Below are 19,266 nucleotides of genomic sequence, written 5' to 3'. Positions count from 1 at the left end.
GGTCACCGAATCGTCTGGCCATTTCATTGATCGGGTTGGTCTCATGCGGTCTTCTCAGGTCGGGGCGAGAGCTCATCAGTAATGTTCTTTTCGTCTTTCCAGGCCAGTGCCACGTATCTGTCAGCGATCAATCAGTACCCGACTCGCCACCAGAAGGGAGGAGATGTTGTCAGCGGCCACACTCACTTCGTATGACTCCCCCTCGCCACCAGCTCGTCTTTCGCGTTCGTGAACCGGATCGATGTGTATGCGAGCGTTTTGCCAAATTTGTCGCAGGTCACTTCGGCTTTGATCGTGTCGCCTATTTTGCCGCCGGAGGCTAGGTAGGTTACTAAGGAGGCGAGCATGAGTATAGATCTAGTCTACAGTACCTTTGATGGATGGAAGAGCGTACCGCTGAGATCTGTGGACACGCCAGTGGCGAAGAGGCCGCGTGAGGCGACGGCTAGGGAGCCGCCGAGGTCGGTCATGCAGGCTAGGGTGCCGCCATGGAGGATGTTGAGACGGTTCTGGGGATCGTTAGTGCGACGGGATAGGGGGCAGAAGGGGTGATGGGAGAGGTTACGGTGTGCTCCTTTTCGATATCAAGTTCGAAGTTGACTACGCCTGGTCGAGCGGCTGTGACTCGTAGCTAAACGGTGGTGTCTCAGTCGTTCGATGATTCTATTCTGTAGTGGGAGTATGGAGATGTACACCATCTACCAATCTGTCCCATCAATTAGGAAGTGTTCATGTTCATGTTCATATTCATGATAGCCGAGATATGTATACCTGGGCTCTAGGCCAGAGTTGACCCGGAAGGACCTGAGAGGCTGTTAGCAAGAAATCGCAATGTTCAAGTGCTTGTCATATCTTACTCCCATACTGATCGGACGAAGGGCAAGGCGCGACTGCTCATCTTGGCTACTCACGATCCTTCTCGCAGTGGAGATGAGATACATATATATATTATGATACATGTCGTTGCCATTGAGTATTTCTTACCGATACTCAACCTCGGCTGAACTCTTGCGCATTGAGAGCTTGGTTTCTTGTCTCGTCTCGATGTAACAATTGTGAATTCAACTTTGTATTGCTTGCAGAATCGCCGTCGTCCATTGTACACATAATCAACATGCTGGCATCACGTGTGAGACCTTGCGCCTCACAGCTACAACGGTATATCCAACCTCTGCAAACATATTCCACAGCAGTAGGGAAGAGCTATGAACACATCAAGGTCTCGACACCACGAACGGGTGTTGCATTGAGTGCGATCGTTCCTTGCTGTTATGGCAATGATACACAAAGAGCTAATGGATACGCAGTCGAACTCCACCGCCCCAAAGCCCTCAACGCCCTTTTCACCCCCCTCATACTCGAATTAAACGAAGCCCTCAAAACCCTCGACAAGGACTCCACCATCGGCGCCATGGTCCTAACGGGCTCGCATAAAGCCTTCGCCGCCGGAGCAGACATCAAAGAAATGGCCACCAAAGAGTTCGCAGACGCCTACGGGAACGACTTCATCGAGAGCTGGTCCGAACTCCCCAACACGATCAAGAAACCCGTCATCAGTGCCGTCAACGGTCATGCACTAGGAGGCGGGTGCGAGCTGGCGATGATGTGCGATATCATGTACTGTAGCGAGAAGGCGAATCTCGGCCAGCCTGAGATCAAGCTGGGGATTATTCCTGGTGCGGGTGGGAGTCAGAGGTTGACGAGGGCGATTGGGAAGAGCAAGGCTATGGAGCTCATTCTCACGGGGAAGAATTTCAGTGGACGGGAAGCTTATGATTGGGGTCTCGCGGCGAGGGTGTTTGAGACGCCTGAGCAGTGTGTTGATGGTGCGTTGGATACTGCGGAGACGATTGCGAGTTATAGTAAGATTGCTGTCAAGGCTTGTAAGGAGGTGGTGAATAAGAGTCAGGATCTAGGTATTCGGGAAGGCGTCGAGTTCGAGCGGAGAGTCTTTCATGGCCTTTTCGGTAGCGAAGACCAGAAGATTGGCATGAAAGCTTTCGCGGAGAAGAAGAAGGCTGAGTGGAAGCATAGATGAGCAGGAGCTCGGTTTGAAAGCATGTACTGTATTGTACAAAGTACTACGACTTCCTGAAGCCCATATCCAAGTGATCCGCAGTACCCGTCTGCATATTCTGGACTTGCTGCGCTCCACTGACAGATGTCCCTGGTGTGGTTGCTGCGCCCTCTGCACGTCGCAAATTAGCCAACAGTATTGGTCCAGACGGATGGCAGGGCATGACTTACTACCAGGATTCACACCAGCAAGCTCGTTCAACGACGACGTCGCATCATCTGCTTTCTTCGACTTCCCACCGCGCATGTCAGAACTCCCAGCTATCGCCTCTCCTAGAGATTGGCTAGTACTCTGCAGGCCGCCTGTATAAGAAATAAGGTTAGTAGTGACAGAAGCTTAAATTGAGTGAATAAATAGCTTTTCCGACTGCTACTTGCCTGTATAGTCCACGCCTTTCGAGACGGCATCTTTCATTGATTGAGTCATGTTTGCTAAGGTGGAGAGAGTGTGGATTTTGTTGGTCCTGACGTCGACGAGCGGCTTGTATATTGTGGTGTGGTCAAGCAAAGGAAGGATAGCGTATATGCAGCTTCGAGCGAGGAAGGGAGAGGTCATGCACGATGACGTATGGAATCACATGTGAGAAGCCTATTACGTTGCTTGTAGTTCGGTAGCACTATGTATTTGTGCCGATCTTCGGGCATAAACAGATGCTACAGTCATGCTGCTCGGTCCGTTCGCACGCTTGGACTGAATCGCTCCTCGTGTATATACCTCGCCGTGGTATGGACTTCGTATCCGAGCAAGGCCACTTCTCCTCAGCCATCACCATCGGCATTCTTTGCCAGACAAAGTTTAGGCTCGGCGCCAGCGATGTCGTTGAGTGCCAGACGGGTTTTAGAGGGGGCCACGAAGGCAGAAGTTTAGCTTGATTGCCAGACGAGTAGCCGTGTAGCTATACAGGATGCTCGGTCTGCGTCGCCATTCTCGCCCGAGACGTACTTTGAACATACTCTGTGGCAGTCTCTGAGCAGCATAAAATATGGCAAATAATACACCGCATGTTATCGCATCGTGTACTGTCTGTCCTGGCGACGCTGCTGATTGCATCATCCGCCCAGCCATACAAGAATCTGCGAGTCAAGACCAGTGCTTCTTGGATGATGAAGGTGTTGGCGTCCGTCGACATTATGTCCTAGGTTCGGTATCACCATGAAGTTGGTGATGCATCTTTATCATCGCGGAGCAGCCATATCGGTCAAACGCTTGGTCCACTCCTGCATCCCAGCTTCGGACCTGCCCCTCCACTCAGCATAAGACTCTCGCGCATCCAGAACACCATGTCCCTCGCACCGCCTACGACATCGTCCGCACTCGCCGGCTGGGAATCTCGGGTCGAATCTCTCTGCCTCCCAGCCATTGGCTTTCATTTGACTTGGATCCGCATTCCACTCCTCGATCCAGCTTTCGTCAGCCGGTTCGCTCATCTCTACCTCAGCAATACCAGCACCAGCACCGCTCAGCGAAGAGGAGGTCGTTGATTGGCCAAACGCAGCAGCATTATGCGGCTGTAGTGTACTTTTGAAGACAGGCTTCTTCTTGCTCGAACTGGAACCAGCACCAGACAGATTGAGATTGATAGACTTGATGCCAGCTTCTTCATTGGCTTTGCGTTCTGATTCTCGAGCTCGGGAAGCAGCGTTGGGGTCTTTCGTCAGTTGTTGAAGGTCTTTTAGACGCTGATCATGTGGTTAGAAAGTGGTACAGATTCGCAAAGTTTCCATTACCTTTCGATGCTGGTGGTCATATGAGCCTTCGTGTGCTTCGAACTGGTCCATGCGTTGGTAGCCTTTGCCACATAGTTCGCCTAGGTACTGCTGTCAATCGTGGTGCTCGTGCTTGATTGCTGTGGTAGGTCGTACAGAAGAATGCTTTCCGAGCTTCTTTTGCCGACTCCGTGACCGCTTGGGGAAGCGTATGGCCTCTCTAGCGAAATGTCAGATACATCACAAAATTTGCAGTCGATCTCGAATGTCGTACGGGTGCCATGATGCTTATGCCTTGATGTGGTTATTGTCGTAAGTCCGCGATTTTATTGACTAGTATCGTTCAGTACAAGGGCTCGACTTTGATCTCACAGTTCGAGCAAGATACCACGCTTGTTGATGCGAACGTATGTATCTATTCTGGATCTTGAATATATACATATCTACATATAAAAGAGCACGCTAACTGTGCAATGTAGCGCATGTTGGCCAATCAGAACAATTCAGAGCCTGCTGACTCAGATACTATCTCCTTTAGGCGACGAAATCAACATTCATACACTCCTTCACTGCATCGCCATAAACCACCGACATCATGGCAAACTACGACCGAGCCGCCAGCCTCGTAGAACTCGAACCATCACCTGTAGAAGAAACACCCTCCGATGGCAAAGAAAGCTACTTCCCGCACCCTGAAGACACGGAGAACCCATCCCAACCACAACGATCCTCGACCCTCGGCCTCTCCCAACACAGTCCTATCTGGTACCTGACCCGAATACAAAAGTACTCCAGCTACGTCTTCACCGCCTTCGGCGCCGCCCACATCGTCAATACCTCGATAATACCGCTCATAACTCAAAGTGTGCCGCAGGCGGAACGATATGTCCTCCTTACTCGACCCTACTACCAAGGGATTCCCGCCGAGCCATTACTTGTCATCATACCGCTCTGGGCGCACGTGATCTCCGGCGTGGCGTTACGGGTGATCAGACGGAATCTCAATGCCAAGAGATATGGTGATAGTGGAAGTAAGGAAGGGAAGAAGAGTTTCTTCAGCAGCGACTTCTGGCCCAAGGTTTCTGGTATCAGCAAGCTGGGATATCCGTTCATCTGGTTGCTGGCCGGGCATATCTTCATCAACCGCGCCATTCCCAATCAATTTCCTGGAGGGCAGTCGAATGTCAACCTCAGCTATGTCAGTCATGCCTTCGCCAAGCACCCGGTTGTCAGCTACGCCGGCTTCTCAGCCTTGATCAGTATCGGCGTCTCACACATAACATGGGGATGGGCGAAATGGCTTGGCTTGACACCGGATCAGACGACTGCACAGGGTAGCGACCGAGCGTTGTCGAAGAAGAGGAGATGGTACATCATTAATGGTGTGGCGGCGCTGATAGCAGGTCTCTGGATGGCTGGTGGATTCGGAGTTATTGGACAAGGAGGTCTGGCGAGAGGGTGGGTCGGCAACTTGTATGATCAGATGTATCAGCGGATACCGGTCGTGGGTCACTGGTTGTGAGAGGACGATGGAGCTGATGTGAAGTTTGTGTACCATATTAGACGATACCCGACTCTGCAGTCAAAGAATCAAGAGAGGCTAGAAGTAGAGCTATCGACATTGACTGGGACTCCGTGACGGGAACGTGGCGACGGTTATCTTATCAAGTTGGGCTTCAGATCACTATGACCACGAAATCGGCATACTGCCCAAGCCGAGCGTGACAGAGATAACACCTTCGTGACAGGACCGCAGAAGAGACCGGACTGTGGTGGCAATCATTCATGATACTCGGCCCTGATACGACCACGTCTAACAGTGTATATCGTACGTCCCTTCCGCAACTGAGCACAAGCCGCGTGCGTTGGTACAGACATCCACCATCCACCAGATCATCCTCCCCTGCCCCGTCTTTCCCACCTTACGCATAGAAATTAACCGTATCCTTCTTCTTCGCCTGCACCTCCGAAATAGCATCAACATAGTGCTCATGACTAATCTTACTATGCCCCGTCCTCAGCGCAATCATACCCGCCTCGACACACACAGCCTTCAACTGCGCACCACCAAACTCGTCGGTACTCCGCGCCAACTCCGGCCAGTTCACACCCTCATCCACCGTCATCTTCCTGCTGTGAATACGTAAGATCTGAGCTCGTGCCTCTTCATTGGGAAGCGGGAACTCGATCTTGCGGTCTAGACGGCCGGAACGAAGGAGTGCGGGGTCTAGGACGTCGACGCGGTTAGTGGCTGCTAGAACTTTTATTCTTTCGTCGGAGGCGAAACCGTCGAGTTGGTTGAGGAGTTCCAGCATGGTTCGTTGGACTTCGCGATCACCGCTCTTGTCGCTGTCGAAACGCTTGGTTCCTATGGCGTCCAGCTCGTCGATGAAGATGATTGCGGGGGCCTTCTCCTTGGCCAATGCAAAGGCGTCACGGACAAGCTTCGCACCGTCACCGATGAACATCTGTACTAGTTGCGGACCGGCGAGTTTGAGGAAAGTGGCATCGGTTTGGGCAGCGCAGGCACGGGCGAGGAGGGTTTTGCCTGTACCTGGTGGGCCGTACATTAGGGCGCCTGTCAATCAAATTAGCTTCATCGTAGGCTTCCGGGGTACGTGTATGACATACCCTTCGGCGCCTTGATGCCGATCTTCTTGAACCTCTCCGCCTCCTTCATCGGCCACACGACCGCCTCGACTAACTCTTCAATCTGCTTATCCAGCCCACCGACATCCGTGTACTTCTCGGTCGGCTTCTCATCCACCTCCATCGCCTTCACCCGGTTATCATACTCCGCCGGTAGGGTGTCGAGGATGAGGTAAGAGTCCTTGTTCACACCTATCAGGTCGCCGGGCTTCAGCTTCTCGTGGTCGACCAGGCCGATGAGGGGTAGGAAGATGGTTTGGCGGGTACTGGTTTTGATCACAGCGGACTTTCCTACACGAGTTGCGTCGAGGTCGATGTTGGCACCCTCTTCGGCGGCTTCAGCTGTGACGTCCAGATCGAGGATCTCTACTACGTTGCCCACGAGGTAGGGGAGTTGTCTGGGATATTGGTCAGCTACCATCATTTGCCGTAGAGATATTATGTACCCACCGATTGTTATCAATCTTATCCACATTATCCTTGATCTTGTCATGCATCGTCTGCTTCTCATGTGATAGTCGCTGGAACTCGCTCTTCATGATCCGTGTGTCGTTTTCCAATAATCTTCTCCGCGCCACGATGTCGCGTGTGCTTGAATTGAGGATCTCCTCGTCCATCAGCTCCTCCTCTTCTTCGTCCTCCTTCTTCTCCCCATCACCAGCATCTTTCATGTCCGCATCTCCACTGCTATCGGCCTTCTTGTCCTTGTCATTCTGCTCCTCCTTCTTGTTGTCCTGCTCCAGGTCGTCGAGATCCTCGAGTGTCGACATGGCTGTGGCGAGATTATGTGCTGGTCGGTGTACGTCCGAGAGATTGAAAGTGCTGAGGAGGAATTGGTTGTGAGGTATTCTGAGTGGTACGGTGGTAGTGAGGATGAGTGTGCTGTTGATGATTTGATTGTAAGGGACATTACCTATGCTTCCAGGCACGAAACGCTGATGCAGCAGCAGCTCGTGAGCCGCAAGTCCAAGTTCCGATTCGCCGATGTTCTGCCGGTGCGAGTTCACTGACTTCCGCCTTGAGCGATACAACAAGGTACAGTAGGCACGCGACACTAGCCCAAACTATACGCTACCAATTTGCAGGCGGAAGTAGTTTACGGCTCACTGTCATATGATCTCCTAAGACTTGCTAGCTGACTACAAGACCCTGTAAGATTGCATGAGCATGGTTATCATCCACCACTCCTGCCGTGAAATCGGGCGGCGCTGCAGGTATTGCTGCTCTGTATACTGTAGGTGAAGCATAACGCCTAACACCATACAGACCTTCTTTCCGGCTCTCCCACAATTCACGACAGGCCTGGAGCATAACGAGTAGGCAACAGTCCGGAGCAGCCACATCTCAGCCATCAGCCGAAGCGCAATATGATTCGGTGCAGGACTACGAAGACGCAGTGGTCGCGGCACAGGACGGGCCACGCGGTCCAAGTCCAACAGCCTCTCACCCGTGGCACGCTGTGTCTTCGAAGCAAGTAAGGGCTAGCCCAAGCACGGACAAGGTCGATGTGGCAAATGCAACCCAGAGTGCAAAACTTGCCAAGCAGGGCCGAGGAACCGCAAAGACGACCGTTACCTTCCATCAAAGCAGTAAGCAACTTGCAACTCTACCTCCAGATCCCCAGAGCGCTGCGCGGAAATCAAAGCCCCTCGCACCAAAAATAGTCGGCGGCGTCCTCGGAATTGAGACAGGCCACGGACGGGTGACTCTGCCCGGAAGCTGGCTCCGTGATGTGTGCTCCTGTGCATCTTGTCGTCATCCAGATACAGCGCAGAGACAGATCAACGTATTTCGTAATCCTTCCGCAGCCAAGATAGAAAAGACGGATCTTTCGCAGTGGCCCGATCGACTATCTGTCACTTTTGCCGATGGCCATGAAACTACGATCGCAGGCTCTTACTTCCTCGATAGAACTGCCCGCCAGAAGATGCACGATCGGCGTGGCATTATACAGGTGCAGACATGGGATAGTTCTATAGAGAAGGATCCACCGATAGTGCCGTACTCCGATGTCAGCACTGATGCAGGCATGTCCGTTCTAATGCTCAAGATCCGTCAACGAGGTTTCTGCTTCATAGACGACATGCCGCCCACACCAGAAGCAACACAAGCCCTTCTCGACAGCATAGGCCCCATACGCAACACCCACTACGGCGGCTTCTACGACTTCACCTCAGACCTCTCCTTGAAAGATACAGCCTACACGAGCGAAGCCCTGGAGCCGCACACAGATAACACCTACTTCACCGAACCAGCCGGCCTCCAAGCTCTACATCTTCTCTCACATACCAATGGCTCTGGCGGTGAAAGTAGTCTCGTAGACGGCTTCGCAGCCGCGAATCAACTGCGTCAAGATGACCCAATGGCGTACCTTATGCTGAGTGTCATCGGCGTCCATGCCCACGCGAGTGGGAACGAGGGTATCTCCATCCAACCCGCCGAACCCTACCCAGCTCTAAACCACAGCAACGAAACGAATCGACTAATGCAAGTACGATGGAACAACGCCGATCGTGCCGGCATCACGGCTTCGTGGCAGAAAGTCGAGGCTTGGTACAACGCCGCTGCGAAATTCGACGCGATATTGAATGACAAGAAGAATCAGTACTGGTTTCAATTAAAGCCTGGCCGGATGCTGATATTTGATAATTGGAGATGCTTGCATGGCCGAGCGGCTTTCACGGGCAAGCGGAGGATGTGTGGTGGGTATATTAATCGGGATGATTTCATCTCGAAGTTTCGGGCGACGAAGTTCAGTAGGGAGGAGGTTAAGGGGAGTACGGTGACTGGATGAGAGAGACCACGATCTTACGAAGTGCTGTTAGCTACCGGTCGTATTGCCCAGGCTCTCAGGGAAAGAGTTGGCTATACGACGAATAGACAGCTCACTCACGTCTCCACACGGCTGGACTGTTGTTCATTCCTGTGCTTGCATCTCCTTACCACCTCTGGACCATCACGTCCTTCATCGACTCTGGCATCAGCTTACAACGCTGAATCAACGTCTTCGACAAAGCCGAGATCGAGCTCGACGAAAGTGCTTCCACGCAGTCTGCGGTAGTCAGCATTAGCGACGCAAGGAGAAACTTCGCGGTCACCAACCATCTGACTCTTCAAAACGCTGGTAGCCCAGCTGCGAACCTCATGTGCTACCAACGAATCAACTCTGTAGGCGGAGGGCGGCTTTGAAGCATCGACATCTCCTGGCGACGGCCCCAGAGCATGATGAAGGACGATACTGATGCAAAGGTACGTGAAGGAGGTCGTCAGGATTACGCTACATCAACTCTGCGCCATCCTGATTTCCACCTCACGATCACTTCAGCAAGAACATCCTCAGACCTTCTTGTAGTCCTCCACGCCCGCCCTTTCCTCGTCGCTAAGCTCGATCACGTCCTCCAGGGAGACACTGAAGTCCTGAAGACATACTTCCTTCCCACTGATCCTCTGCAATCTCTCTAAGATGCTTCTCGCTGTTCCCTGCTCCCTACGCACTCTACCATCCAAGTGATAAACATATTCCTGTCTGTCCTGGTCCAATGCTGCATCGAGGAGGCCACCAATAGTGAAGCCGTCGATAGCTTCCGTGCGGCACCCGGCAAATATGAAGCCTGAAGAGCCACCGTTCGGATTTGCTGACCAGTGCAGACGAATTTCCGCAACCTTGCAAGCCACGTTGGAAAGCCGTACCTCTCTCCAAGATCCAGCCTTGAGCAAGAGTGGCCGCCTGGCAAACCTAAATTGTCCTGAATTGCCATAGAACACCCGCTCGACTGGATCCCGAAGCCAACCCTCCGCGCGCAACAGCGGATGCAAGACCCCTCGAGTCAGGACCGTTGGCATGTTGTCGAGCCCGATCGTCACATCACTCGAAGCCTCCTTAGTATCCTTGATATGCACAAGGCGATACTTGTGAGTTGCAACCCGGACGATCGTGAGAGGCTCCGCATCATGCTGTGTCTTCGACCTCCCTAGCATGCGGTCTTGCAATTTCGACGAGCCACGGATCGCCAAACAGAACTGGCGAGATACTCGCTGTGTTACGAACAGGACTTTCGTCGGAAGATACTGCAGGATACTCTCGAGGAGCTCAGAGGTGTTGAAGACAGCTTTTCGAGGTGCATCAATGGTCATGCCTCGAGTGATCCGCGTGGGCTTTGGAATGACCTTGCGCTGTTTGCGTGCCTGTGCCGAGTATAGTCAGCGTCATATCTCTGGGTGTTGCCGGGTTGCATACCTTGTCATCACTCTCAACGCTCTCAGCTTGACGTTTGCGACCGGCCATGCTTGACCTGGCGTCCTTAGATCGCTACAGACAAGCAGTGTTCAAAGATGCGGTCGTATCGAAGTTGTTTGTCTTCGGATCTTGGAGGCCGTAAGCAATAACGCTTTATGTGAAAGAGGAAGTCACGGGTTAGTGCATAGAACTGGCATGTGACAGCATACGGCATGCACCTTCCCGAGAATTACCACGAGTCCCTGCTTTCAGGGAGGCTTTCATGATACAGCAACAGATCGTCCACGAACGCGGCTGTTGAAATGGAAGGATGTCTTACTTCTCGCTACACACTCTGTCTAAGTGCAGACGGGCTCCAATCCGCAATCCCAGCCGCCTCCTCCTCACTAAGCTCAACAACACCCTTGAAACTAATCACCATGCTCTCGAGAACAGCCTCCCGACCAGCCTGCTTCTCAAGCCGTCCAATCTGCGCATCGACCCATCCCTTGCGTTCCCGAAATTCCTTCCCATAACAATACTGAAAAGTGGCATGGCTTTGCAGCACATCCTGCAACATCCAGCCCAGCGTATGCCGGTGCCACCAATGAATCGTCTTTGTCACTCGGCCACTGATGAGCTTTCGGCCGGGGATCGACCACTTGATGGACACGGTCGCGCTCGAGTAAGTGGTTGGCCCGTAGTCGACGTCTGAGACGATTGTGTGCTGCCATGAGGCGACCTCGCGGAGAGGACGCCGGCCTATATCTAGCTGTCTTGTCTCGCCACCCTGCAGTCTGTTCAAGAGGTCAAGGGGAGGGAAGGCGGAAACCAGCAAAGGATTGAGCTTCGCAGCCAGAATTGCGTGGTTAGGGTTCGTGAACAACCACCCTATGTCCTTTGGGAAGTCCACTCCGTCTGGAATGTAAAATGCTGTGCGCTGATTGGGACTCTTTGATGTGAGGTGATAATGAACCAAGGCTAATTTGACTGGTGGAGTTTGGGTAGAGGGTATTTGGAGAAACATCCTTTCCTGGAAGTGGCTAGACTTTTGGACGACTGTTCTGAATTGTTGACACACTCGCTGTACGCCGAAGAGCGTCTTTACTATTAAGTGAGAGAGAATGTTTCCAAGCAATTCGACTGTGTCAAAGACGGCCTTACGAGGTGCGTTCGTTGTCATTTCCCGTGTATGGCGGACTTCCGTCGATGCTCCAGTACTTCTATGTCGTTTTGGCTGTTGAGACATTAGCTATTCGATGCTCGCAATGGCCATGGGCATTAGACTTCAGCTCACACGACCAATATGCTGCTGATCATTGTCAGCCTTACGTTTTCGAGGCGCCATGTCAGTCATGTGTAATGTTTCGGAGACCAACGTTAGTCCAACGTTGGAAATTCACGTAAATGCTCTAGTGTCAGAACGAGCCAGGACATAATCATATATGTGGTGTTCTTTGACCACCTTATGTAGCGTCTATACACGTACTTTAGCTTAGGCAACTCCAGGTAGCAGCCCGCGCTCGGACCTAGTCTTGGCATCAGTGTGTTGAAGCCATGGGAAGCGAGCACTGACACAATGTACTGAGTTGTGAGAAAACTCAACACTTCTCGAGGGTCTCTGTACTCTCAATGGATACCCTGATGTGCAAGGCATGAAACATGGCTTGCCTGCCCTCCTGTGTGCCGATCATGCGAATCTCCTCGCCGAGAGTAGGTGCGTGGCCCCACATGGCATATCCTGTTGTTTTCCTGGCGTGCTGATCATTATCGAGAAATGCTTCGATCACTTCGCCCAGCGTGAGATCGTTGGTGTCCTTGAGTGAGTCGGGAGCATAGCTGAGGTTCCAAAACTTGGACTCGCCCTTCAAGAACCACTCCAAGGTGACGACTCGTATGGAGTGCGGTATATTCACCACGTATGTCTGCTTCCAAGATGCAGAATCATCAAGGAGTGAGGGTTTCGGCATAGCAAGCCACAGGGTGGAACGCTTGGCAGCGCGTTCCAACGGAGTGGTTCCATCTGCCAGCAACGAGTTGAATATTGCTGGCCGCGAACGAGGTTGTGGAGCCTGCACGGGCTTACGCAAGAGAAGATGTTCCTGGAGCTTCACGGAAGTGGCGATAACGTCCCGGAATTGTCGGCATAGATGTGAAGACGGTCTTCATAGGTGCGAAAAGCAGTATAGCCTCTAAAAGCTCAGCCGTATTAAAGACAGCTCTGCGTGGGCCGTCTGTCTGCGTGCTGCGCGTGATTCGAGCGCTTCGTGTGGCAACTTTCTATCAAAGGGTGTCAGCATATATCTATCGGGGCTCCTGGGAAAGTGAGTGCGGAGTTGTGATAGTGAGGAAAGCAATTACTGCTAAATGCGTATCTCTGATTTATGAGAATGCACAGAACACGTACCTTTTTTGCTCGGCCACCGCCTTCGTCTGCCTCAGCGATGCGTTCGCGACCTGCCATGCTCGATAGCTGTTTGTCAGCGTGCGAAATTGAGTTGAGCAATGTTTGTGAGTATTGAGAGCTGCCTGAGCAGTTACGGACAGATGCAAGAGACGTGCGGAAGGCGCGGGCCGTTATCACTTGTTTTCGTATATTTGGCAGCTACGGCCTCACTCTGGTAAATTTGCCCCTTCTTGCTGCTTTTCGATTCGTGCCAAGCTGATAGTCAGGCCATTATCGCACATACCGCTGTATGCGAAGCGGAATCTGTAATGTATAGTGCCTGTGTATAGCATGAATGCATCTCTCACAGCCCTCAAGGCTGAATCTCACCGGGAGTGTAATGGCGCATAGTCGTTCATTCGCTATCCTCATACCGTCCTTCGGTCGGACATGACCCGCACGATACTGCCTGGCCCGACCATCTCTACAAGCTGTAGTATCGATCAGTATAGCTCGTCTCACCCACCACTCCCAACATACCTTCTCATGCCAACTCAAAAACACACTCATCGCCTGCCCACCGCCCTCCCCACCACCAAAACTCCTCCCGCCTGCTTGCGAGAAGCCCGTAGCTTGCGGTGTGACATTCTTTGCACTCGCATGGTTCGAAGGCGTATTCGCGCCTTGTGACATGCCCTTGTAGAGGTACTTCATGAGGGTATCGCAAAGCTCAGAGCCGGCTTCTGTTTTGTAGAGTCGTTGTAGGAGTGGTGTCATTTCTGCTTGCCGTATTTGGTTCAGGCATTCTGTTACTGCTGAGAAGTGTGCTGCCTGGATTCCATCTCATCAGCACTTGATGATTTATACAAATGCATCCTGTCCTTGCTGGGGACTACCCACCTTTCCCTGCTCATCCGCACCATATGGCGCATTTTCTAGCGCTCCTTGCAATGCTCCTTCTGCATTTCCTCCTCGTAACAGTTGCCGTATTTGTCCTGATAATGTCTGTACGTCTTGTGTGGAAACTGGCAGGACAGCAGGTGTCAATGTGCTGAGGTCGAAGTTGTAGGATGATTCGGGGTCAAGAGCGTCGATGTTGATTGTTCTCCAGTTTATGTTGGCCATTGTAGAAGACGAAGAGATTTATGTGTCGTTCCTTGATCATCTACCTCGTCTTCAAGAGGAGCAGGCACAACATTCACTCCATATGCACGTTCGAAGTCGTGCCTGGCTTACGTACGAAGTGGGGCTGCTCACGATTGAAGAAGGCAAGTCTTGGCGATCGTGAAGCTCGGGCCAGGTCGATGATTACATTGTAGATCTGGGGACGCGAGCAGTACGCGCTGGCAAGTGTCTGGCAGTGTTGGAAGGTGTTCCACGCGATCTTCCCAGCTTTCGTAAACACGCCGTTTGGATATGAGTATGTGAATTAACGAGCATGTTTTCGTCGCCACCATGCTTTCAACACAGAATTCCAGGACGCTCATGAGCCACATCAGACATACCGAGGAGGAATCGATCACTTTTAGAGTTGGAGGCGTTGAAGCCTTGACTGCCATGGACAAAGTATTGGGAGAGAACGAGATGACGCGTGGCTCTGGATCTGGATCGGACTACTCGGATCAGAGTGCTTTCGAGGAGACAGACGAGTTTGGCAAAAGGTTGTTGCAACACCAGCGGGACGTGCAGCGTCTTAACAATGCATTGCGGCCTGGACAGCAGGCTTTCAGGAAGGCACGACCACGAATAAGATCGGGCAATAGGCTAGCACAGACGGATGGTGTAGCAGAGACTGGAATCGGTGAAAGGCCAGGCAGTGCAGAGAGTGCAGTCTCAGAGCCAGCTGTGAACCCGCCTCGACAGTGGGCAACGAAAGCCAAGCCGCGTAGTGAGTGGCTCAGGAGGAAGCATGCGGCGGCAGCAGATGGTCTGGAGCCAGATGCACACAGGGCGGACGAAGGCGTCATAATGCCTCATGTAACGGCCTATACTGGAGACGAGGACTGGATTGCTGTAGCGGAGGAGCCATTGGATCCAAACGAAACCACACCACCTTCTATGAGACGGCGAAGGAGGGAGTCAACACCCTCATCCATGCAGCATATGAATACCACCATCAACGGTGCTGAGGGTGGCGAAGATCACGACTTTACAGCCGCGGATCTACTTGCCTCGACGCCTGCATTAAATCGACGAAATCGCCGGATAGATGAGCTTACCCGCCAAGAGATAGCATCGATCGAGAAGCGAGGCGTCACAAAGCGCAACCTGGAGCAGATTCTGGACCACACTACACTCAAGACAACTGAAGTGCGTCCAGTATCAGCCCCTTCAGGCGAGTTTGTAAGCCCTCCACGACGAAGACGAAGTCTCATGGCCAACAAAGAGAACCTCCCACCCAATGGCGAAGTGAATGGCACTTACAAAGGTGCCGAGACAGTCGGTTTGGTGAATCGCACAGCGGAAGCCGTGACATTCAAGAACGCACAGCGACCCGCACACAAGCGTACGGACTCTTACAACCTGCTTAAGAAGCTGGCTAGAGTTTCTAGTTTGTCTCCTAGTCCTGCGAAGCCACAAAATGAGGAAGAGACCGCCGCTGTTGACAAGAGAACGAAGAGTGTACCGGAGCTGGACTTTGGGCCGCTGGGTGCGAAGAGTGCTAACAGTGACTATCTTGCCATGGCAAGGCCGAAGAGTGCTGGTGCTAAATTTGCGGAGAAGAGACGCGAGCAGGAGTTGCTCGATCGTGCGAACGAAGAACAGCTAGAGGTGCCTGTTGAGGAAGCGGGAGAGCAGCATGACGATGCACCTCCTGAACTCAAGATCGACCCGCCAGATATCGATGACATGCCAGCGCCACAGCCTCCCGTGAAAGATAGCAAGGCACCTCTAGTTACTGGTGCTTGGCTCGATACTCCCGGACCTATGACAGACTTGCGACCATTACTGAAAACAACGGATTCAGAGATCAATCGTGCGTTTGGAACACCATCAGCTATCGCCACCTTGGAGCCGAGGGATGATCCTTTGGGCAACGATGGGAGGCGCATAGTCAGCGAACCTGTCCTAGCCAAGTCCGCACTTGCAGATGTGCTAAAGGATGTCGTCAATGAACCAGACTTGGAGCTTGGCGACACGACTATACAATCGTTAGAAGACATTGTGGATCCGGACACGGAAGTAACAGATACTGTCGCATCGATGGACGTCACTGCAGTGGCGCAAGAAGTGATCGATGCTATTGATGCTGCGGATGGTGCAGCCTCAGATCCTCTCACTCAAGCCGAGAGGGATAGGCGGCAAGAAAGGCTCGCGATCGAATCAATGAACAAACATCTCCGCGCTGCACGCACAAGCATCAAAGATGCGAATAGAGGTCTCCGACGAGTCGAGAATAAGATCGAGACCGTGCAGGCTGCTTCCACGCCAATAGCGCCCGAGACTATCATCCACATCACGGACGATGGCCGGCACATCTGCCCAGCGTGCGGCTCCCATCCTTCCGTACCACCACACTCAGCCTGGGGAGCGCTGTGGCGCGAATTCACATCCTGCTTCTACACCCTCCCTCCCACAAGCTCAACCACCGACCTCCTCTCCCGCCTCCGCAACATCCACCTAACATACCTCGGCCTCTTCTGCACCCTCTGGCTCCTCTGGTTCGCAGTCGAAAGCGTACTCTGCTACCACTACTGCCCCGTACTCTACGCCGACAAAATGGTCGGGTACGGAGTCAAAGAGTGGAATCCGCCTCAATTCCCCTTCGTCATACCCACCGTTCTATTTCGGCCTTGGAAGCATCTTTGGGGTCCTGTGGTACAGAGCCTCGGGTGGTGGGCTGGTACGGGAGTCAATTGGGTGTTTGGCGAGGGATGGGTGGACGTTACGGAGCCGGTGGTTGTGGTTCCGAAATTGAGAATGCCGACGAGGGGTTTAGGGTGGGCTAGTGCGGCTACGGCGAGTGCTGTTAGGGCTAGTGAGAGGGTTGTTTGGAGTGCTGTTGAGGCTGGAGAGGAGGTTGGGAGTATTTGGGATGATGCGATTATGATTCAGTAGTCTACTGAATACCGAAATCGAGACGATCGTTCGGCTGTAAGCCAGGGTGCCTTTGCTCCGCTCAGGTGCTCGCCGCCTTCCCCGTCTCGGCACTGCTTTTGCTCAAAGCTCAATGCAGGTGGATCAAAGTCGTAGCTACGCCCTTCTTGTCCATGTCCCGCACAAACTCGCCATCCATGATCCCATCGACATATGATATACCGCGAACGTCGTAATGACCCTCGATATCTCGTGGCCTGAGCACAACCGGCCAACGACAACCGTACAATATCATGACTATGTCCCCTGCCATCGTCGTCCGAGGACCTAAGCCAATCCTACCGTCGAGTGTGCAAAAGAAACGACGATTTCTACAGGCGTCGCCCATATAATGGCAATATTTTGCAGCTACAGTCTCCTGGGACGTTGACTGCGGATCAACACCCGATAAACGGCGTGGATACTCATGCCTTTCAAGGTATCTGCACCAAGCACGATATCCTTCGAAACACTCCTGATCAGTTGCTTGTGCCCTGCCATAAGTTCGATCCGTAGTCAGCGTTCTCGCTATGGATTGTTGGTTGTCGAATAGAGCTGTCTTGCAAGTTGATTGAACTTCTATGAGCCATTTCGAACGGCCGCTTGGTGACTTCGCGGGTACATACTCAAGGGTAGAAGACGCATAGGCGATTTGTTCCACCACATGCCCTCCAACAGTCAAAACATCGGGATCGGTAAGCCGATGGACGCTCATTGCCATCTGTCTTTGATCATCTGCCTCGAAGATTCGAGCGAATTCGATTGGATCATGCCCCACACGCCAGGGACGATGCCACCTGGGTACCCATGATGGTAAAGCCGTGTCGTCGCCCGGATCGTAGTAGAGGCAAGACAAGACCATGAGTGGCATTGTCTCGCTTGACTCAATGGCCAACCTAGTTGTATCTCGAAGTATTGTCCGTAAAGATTTGCCATAATCCGGTACCAACGCACAGGGTAGATTATTCGCAATGTGCGTTCGATATAAGCCTAGGGCCCCATATACCTGGTCCTTCGGATCCCAAACCCCGAATCCCCGGAGGTTCTGCAACAAGTTATTGAGGGAAAGGTGCCAACCTGATCCAGGCCTATAAGGTCCATGTTCCCTATCGGCATATAACCAGATAGATCTAAGCGTACGCACGAGATCCGCTTGTTTGGAAGTAAATGCGGAAGATCGCTGCCCAATCCAACGGGCGCTGAATAGCAGAGGAGCAAGCGGTAGTGTTATATCGCCGCAGCGGATATCGGCCCGCGGTGGAAGTGCAGCTTCCTGTATCACTGACACAAAGGCTTATCAGCGCGCCGCAGATATTCTACAGATACACATAACTGTAGATCCGCAAATTGATTGGTAGTGAGTGTAACCAGGGAGATTGAGGCTGACAGGAAACGAGGATCTCTTGGGTGAGACAAGCAATGATCGCACGTGTCGGGGACACTCACCCCACAGGCGCGTGAACCATGGACTCGAGCACAACTGATAGAAAGGCTCCAGGTCGATGGTCTTGTCAATCGCCCCAGCGCTGACTGGCAATCCAGGCTCCCACACGTTTGCGAGCTGATGGAGATCATCTATGTGCAGCTTCGCATTCTCGACGACTGCATCTATCACCAAACTGGCTCGTTCAGCAAACCCATTATCTTCTCCGAGCCAGATGAGCACGCCTGTGCAACCGGAGTAGATGTCCGCCATCATGGCAACTTGCCGGCTTCTCTCCTCATCATTATGCTGATTGATACACACAGCATCGATCCAGAGCACACGATCGCGGCCTCTCTCACGGAAACGTCGTAGTACCTGGACAGCGCTGTAGCCAACCAGGGTCGTTCGGCCATGTATAAATATCTCGCTTTTGAGTTCCGTGTCGCCCCAGACATAGGAGACGGTCTCGTACAGAGGCGGAGGCGTGCTAAGCAGTGACACCTTGCGAACGGAGCAATGTACCGGATCATCCTTTTCCTGTGCTTGTTCTAGCACGAGAAGCCGGAATTCTTGGGTCTCTGAATCCAGTGCCGTGTAGACGTCCTTAGGATACGAAATGGATGCTAGGCCTTTCAGCTCAGCGTGATCCATTGTAATGAATATGCGGGACGAGCCACGACTCGTGGACGACCAAGATACGGAAGAAGAGAGTCGGCAGGGCGAATGTCA

General features: G+C 52.6%; 13 protein-coding genes across 13 annotated transcripts; 4 read left to right on the top strand and 9 right to left on the bottom strand.

Annotated features, from left to right (window-relative positions):
• Positions 1–41: 41 nt before the first annotated feature.
• On the bottom strand, positions 42–470 carry LTS14_003068 (uncharacterized protein; the record flags this gene model as incomplete). Its single annotated transcript, XM_064835773.1, has 3 exons — positions 42–117; positions 187–331; positions 395–470. The coding sequence occupies 3 exons, from the start codon at positions 468–470 to the stop codon at positions 42–44; spliced, it is 297 nt and encodes a 98-aa protein (XP_064696823.1).
• Positions 471–1,114: 644 nt separating this feature from the next.
• On the top strand, positions 1,115–2,038 carry LTS14_003067 (uncharacterized protein; the record flags this gene model as incomplete). Its single annotated transcript, XM_064835772.1, has 2 exons — positions 1,115–1,129; positions 1,151–2,038. 2 exons carry the CDS (start codon positions 1,115–1,117, stop codon positions 2,036–2,038), a joined length of 903 nt encoding a protein of 300 aa, XP_064696822.1.
• A 43-nt stretch (positions 2,039–2,081) lies between these two features.
• LTS14_003066 (uncharacterized protein) lies at positions 2,082–2,323 on the bottom strand (the record flags this gene model as incomplete). The annotated part of the gene is made up of 2 exons (XM_064835771.1): positions 2,082–2,188; positions 2,248–2,323. The coding sequence occupies 2 exons, from the start codon at positions 2,321–2,323 to the stop codon at positions 2,082–2,084; spliced, it is 183 nt and encodes a 60-aa protein (XP_064696821.1).
• Positions 2,324–3,252: 929 nt separating this feature from the next.
• On the bottom strand, positions 3,253–3,855 carry LTS14_003065 (uncharacterized protein; the record flags this gene model as incomplete). Its single annotated transcript, XM_064835770.1, has 2 exons — positions 3,253–3,756; positions 3,805–3,855. The coding sequence occupies 2 exons, from the start codon at positions 3,853–3,855 to the stop codon at positions 3,253–3,255; spliced, it is 555 nt and encodes a 184-aa protein (XP_064696820.1).
• Positions 3,856–4,378: 523 nt separating this feature from the next.
• LTS14_003064 (uncharacterized protein) lies at positions 4,379–5,305 on the top strand (the record flags this gene model as incomplete). The annotated part of the gene is made up of 1 exon (XM_064835769.1): positions 4,379–5,305. One exon carries the CDS (start codon positions 4,379–4,381, stop codon positions 5,303–5,305), a length of 927 nt encoding a protein of 308 aa, XP_064696819.1.
• Positions 5,306–5,705: 400 nt separating this feature from the next.
• On the bottom strand, positions 5,706–7,202 carry RPT5 (26S proteasome regulatory subunit 6A; the record flags this gene model as incomplete). Its single annotated transcript, XM_064835768.1, has 3 exons — positions 5,706–6,361; positions 6,415–6,830; positions 6,883–7,202. The coding sequence occupies 3 exons, from the start codon at positions 7,200–7,202 to the stop codon at positions 5,706–5,708; spliced, it is 1,392 nt and encodes a 463-aa protein (XP_064696818.1).
• Positions 7,203–7,593: 391 nt separating this feature from the next.
• Positions 7,594–9,226, top strand: LTS14_003062 (uncharacterized protein; the record flags this gene model as incomplete). The annotated part of the gene is made up of 2 exons (XM_064835767.1): positions 7,594–7,646; positions 7,699–9,226. 2 exons carry the CDS (start codon positions 7,594–7,596, stop codon positions 9,224–9,226), a joined length of 1,581 nt encoding a protein of 526 aa, XP_064696817.1.
• A 542-nt stretch (positions 9,227–9,768) lies between these two features.
• On the bottom strand, positions 9,769–10,717 carry LTS14_003061 (uncharacterized protein; the record flags this gene model as incomplete). The annotated part of the gene is made up of 2 exons (XM_064835766.1): positions 9,769–10,617; positions 10,670–10,717. The coding sequence occupies 2 exons, from the start codon at positions 10,715–10,717 to the stop codon at positions 9,769–9,771; spliced, it is 897 nt and encodes a 298-aa protein (XP_064696816.1).
• A 277-nt stretch (positions 10,718–10,994) lies between these two features.
• Positions 10,995–11,996, bottom strand: LTS14_003060 (uncharacterized protein; the record flags this gene model as incomplete). Its single annotated transcript, XM_064835765.1, has 2 exons — positions 10,995–11,885; positions 11,946–11,996. 2 exons carry the CDS (start codon positions 11,994–11,996, stop codon positions 10,995–10,997), a joined length of 942 nt encoding a protein of 313 aa, XP_064696815.1.
• Positions 11,997–12,249: 253 nt separating this feature from the next.
• On the bottom strand, positions 12,250–12,618 carry LTS14_003059 (uncharacterized protein; the record flags this gene model as incomplete). Its single annotated transcript, XM_064835764.1, has 1 exon — positions 12,250–12,618. One exon carries the CDS (start codon positions 12,616–12,618, stop codon positions 12,250–12,252), a length of 369 nt encoding a protein of 122 aa, XP_064696814.1.
• An 844-nt stretch (positions 12,619–13,462) lies between these two features.
• LTS14_003058 (uncharacterized protein) lies at positions 13,463–14,159 on the bottom strand (the record flags this gene model as incomplete). Its single annotated transcript, XM_064835763.1, has 3 exons — positions 13,463–13,525; positions 13,575–13,865; positions 13,935–14,159. The coding sequence occupies 3 exons, from the start codon at positions 14,157–14,159 to the stop codon at positions 13,463–13,465; spliced, it is 579 nt and encodes a 192-aa protein (XP_064696813.1).
• A 330-nt stretch (positions 14,160–14,489) lies between these two features.
• Positions 14,490–17,093, top strand: LTS14_003057 (uncharacterized protein; the record flags this gene model as incomplete). Its single annotated transcript, XM_064835762.1, has 1 exon — positions 14,490–17,093. The coding sequence occupies one exon, from the start codon at positions 14,490–14,492 to the stop codon at positions 17,091–17,093; it is 2,604 nt and encodes an 867-aa protein (XP_064696812.1).
• A 1,296-nt stretch (positions 17,094–18,389) lies between these two features.
• Positions 18,390–19,188, bottom strand: LTS14_003056 (uncharacterized protein; the record flags this gene model as incomplete). The annotated part of the gene is made up of 2 exons (XM_064835761.1): positions 18,390–18,427; positions 18,558–19,188. 2 exons carry the CDS (start codon positions 19,186–19,188, stop codon positions 18,390–18,392), a joined length of 669 nt encoding a protein of 222 aa, XP_064696811.1.
• Between the last annotated feature and the right edge of the window lie 78 nt (positions 19,189–19,266).

This window comes from Recurvomyces mirabilis (genome assembly GCF_035927965.1).
Source record: "Recurvomyces mirabilis strain CCFEE 5264 chromosome Unknown scaffold_6, whole genome shotgun sequence".
In the NCBI taxonomy this organism is placed as follows: domain Eukaryota; kingdom Fungi; phylum Ascomycota; class Dothideomycetes; order Mycosphaerellales; family Teratosphaeriaceae; genus Recurvomyces; species Recurvomyces mirabilis.
This window is presented reverse-complemented; position numbering and strand designations above follow the sequence as displayed.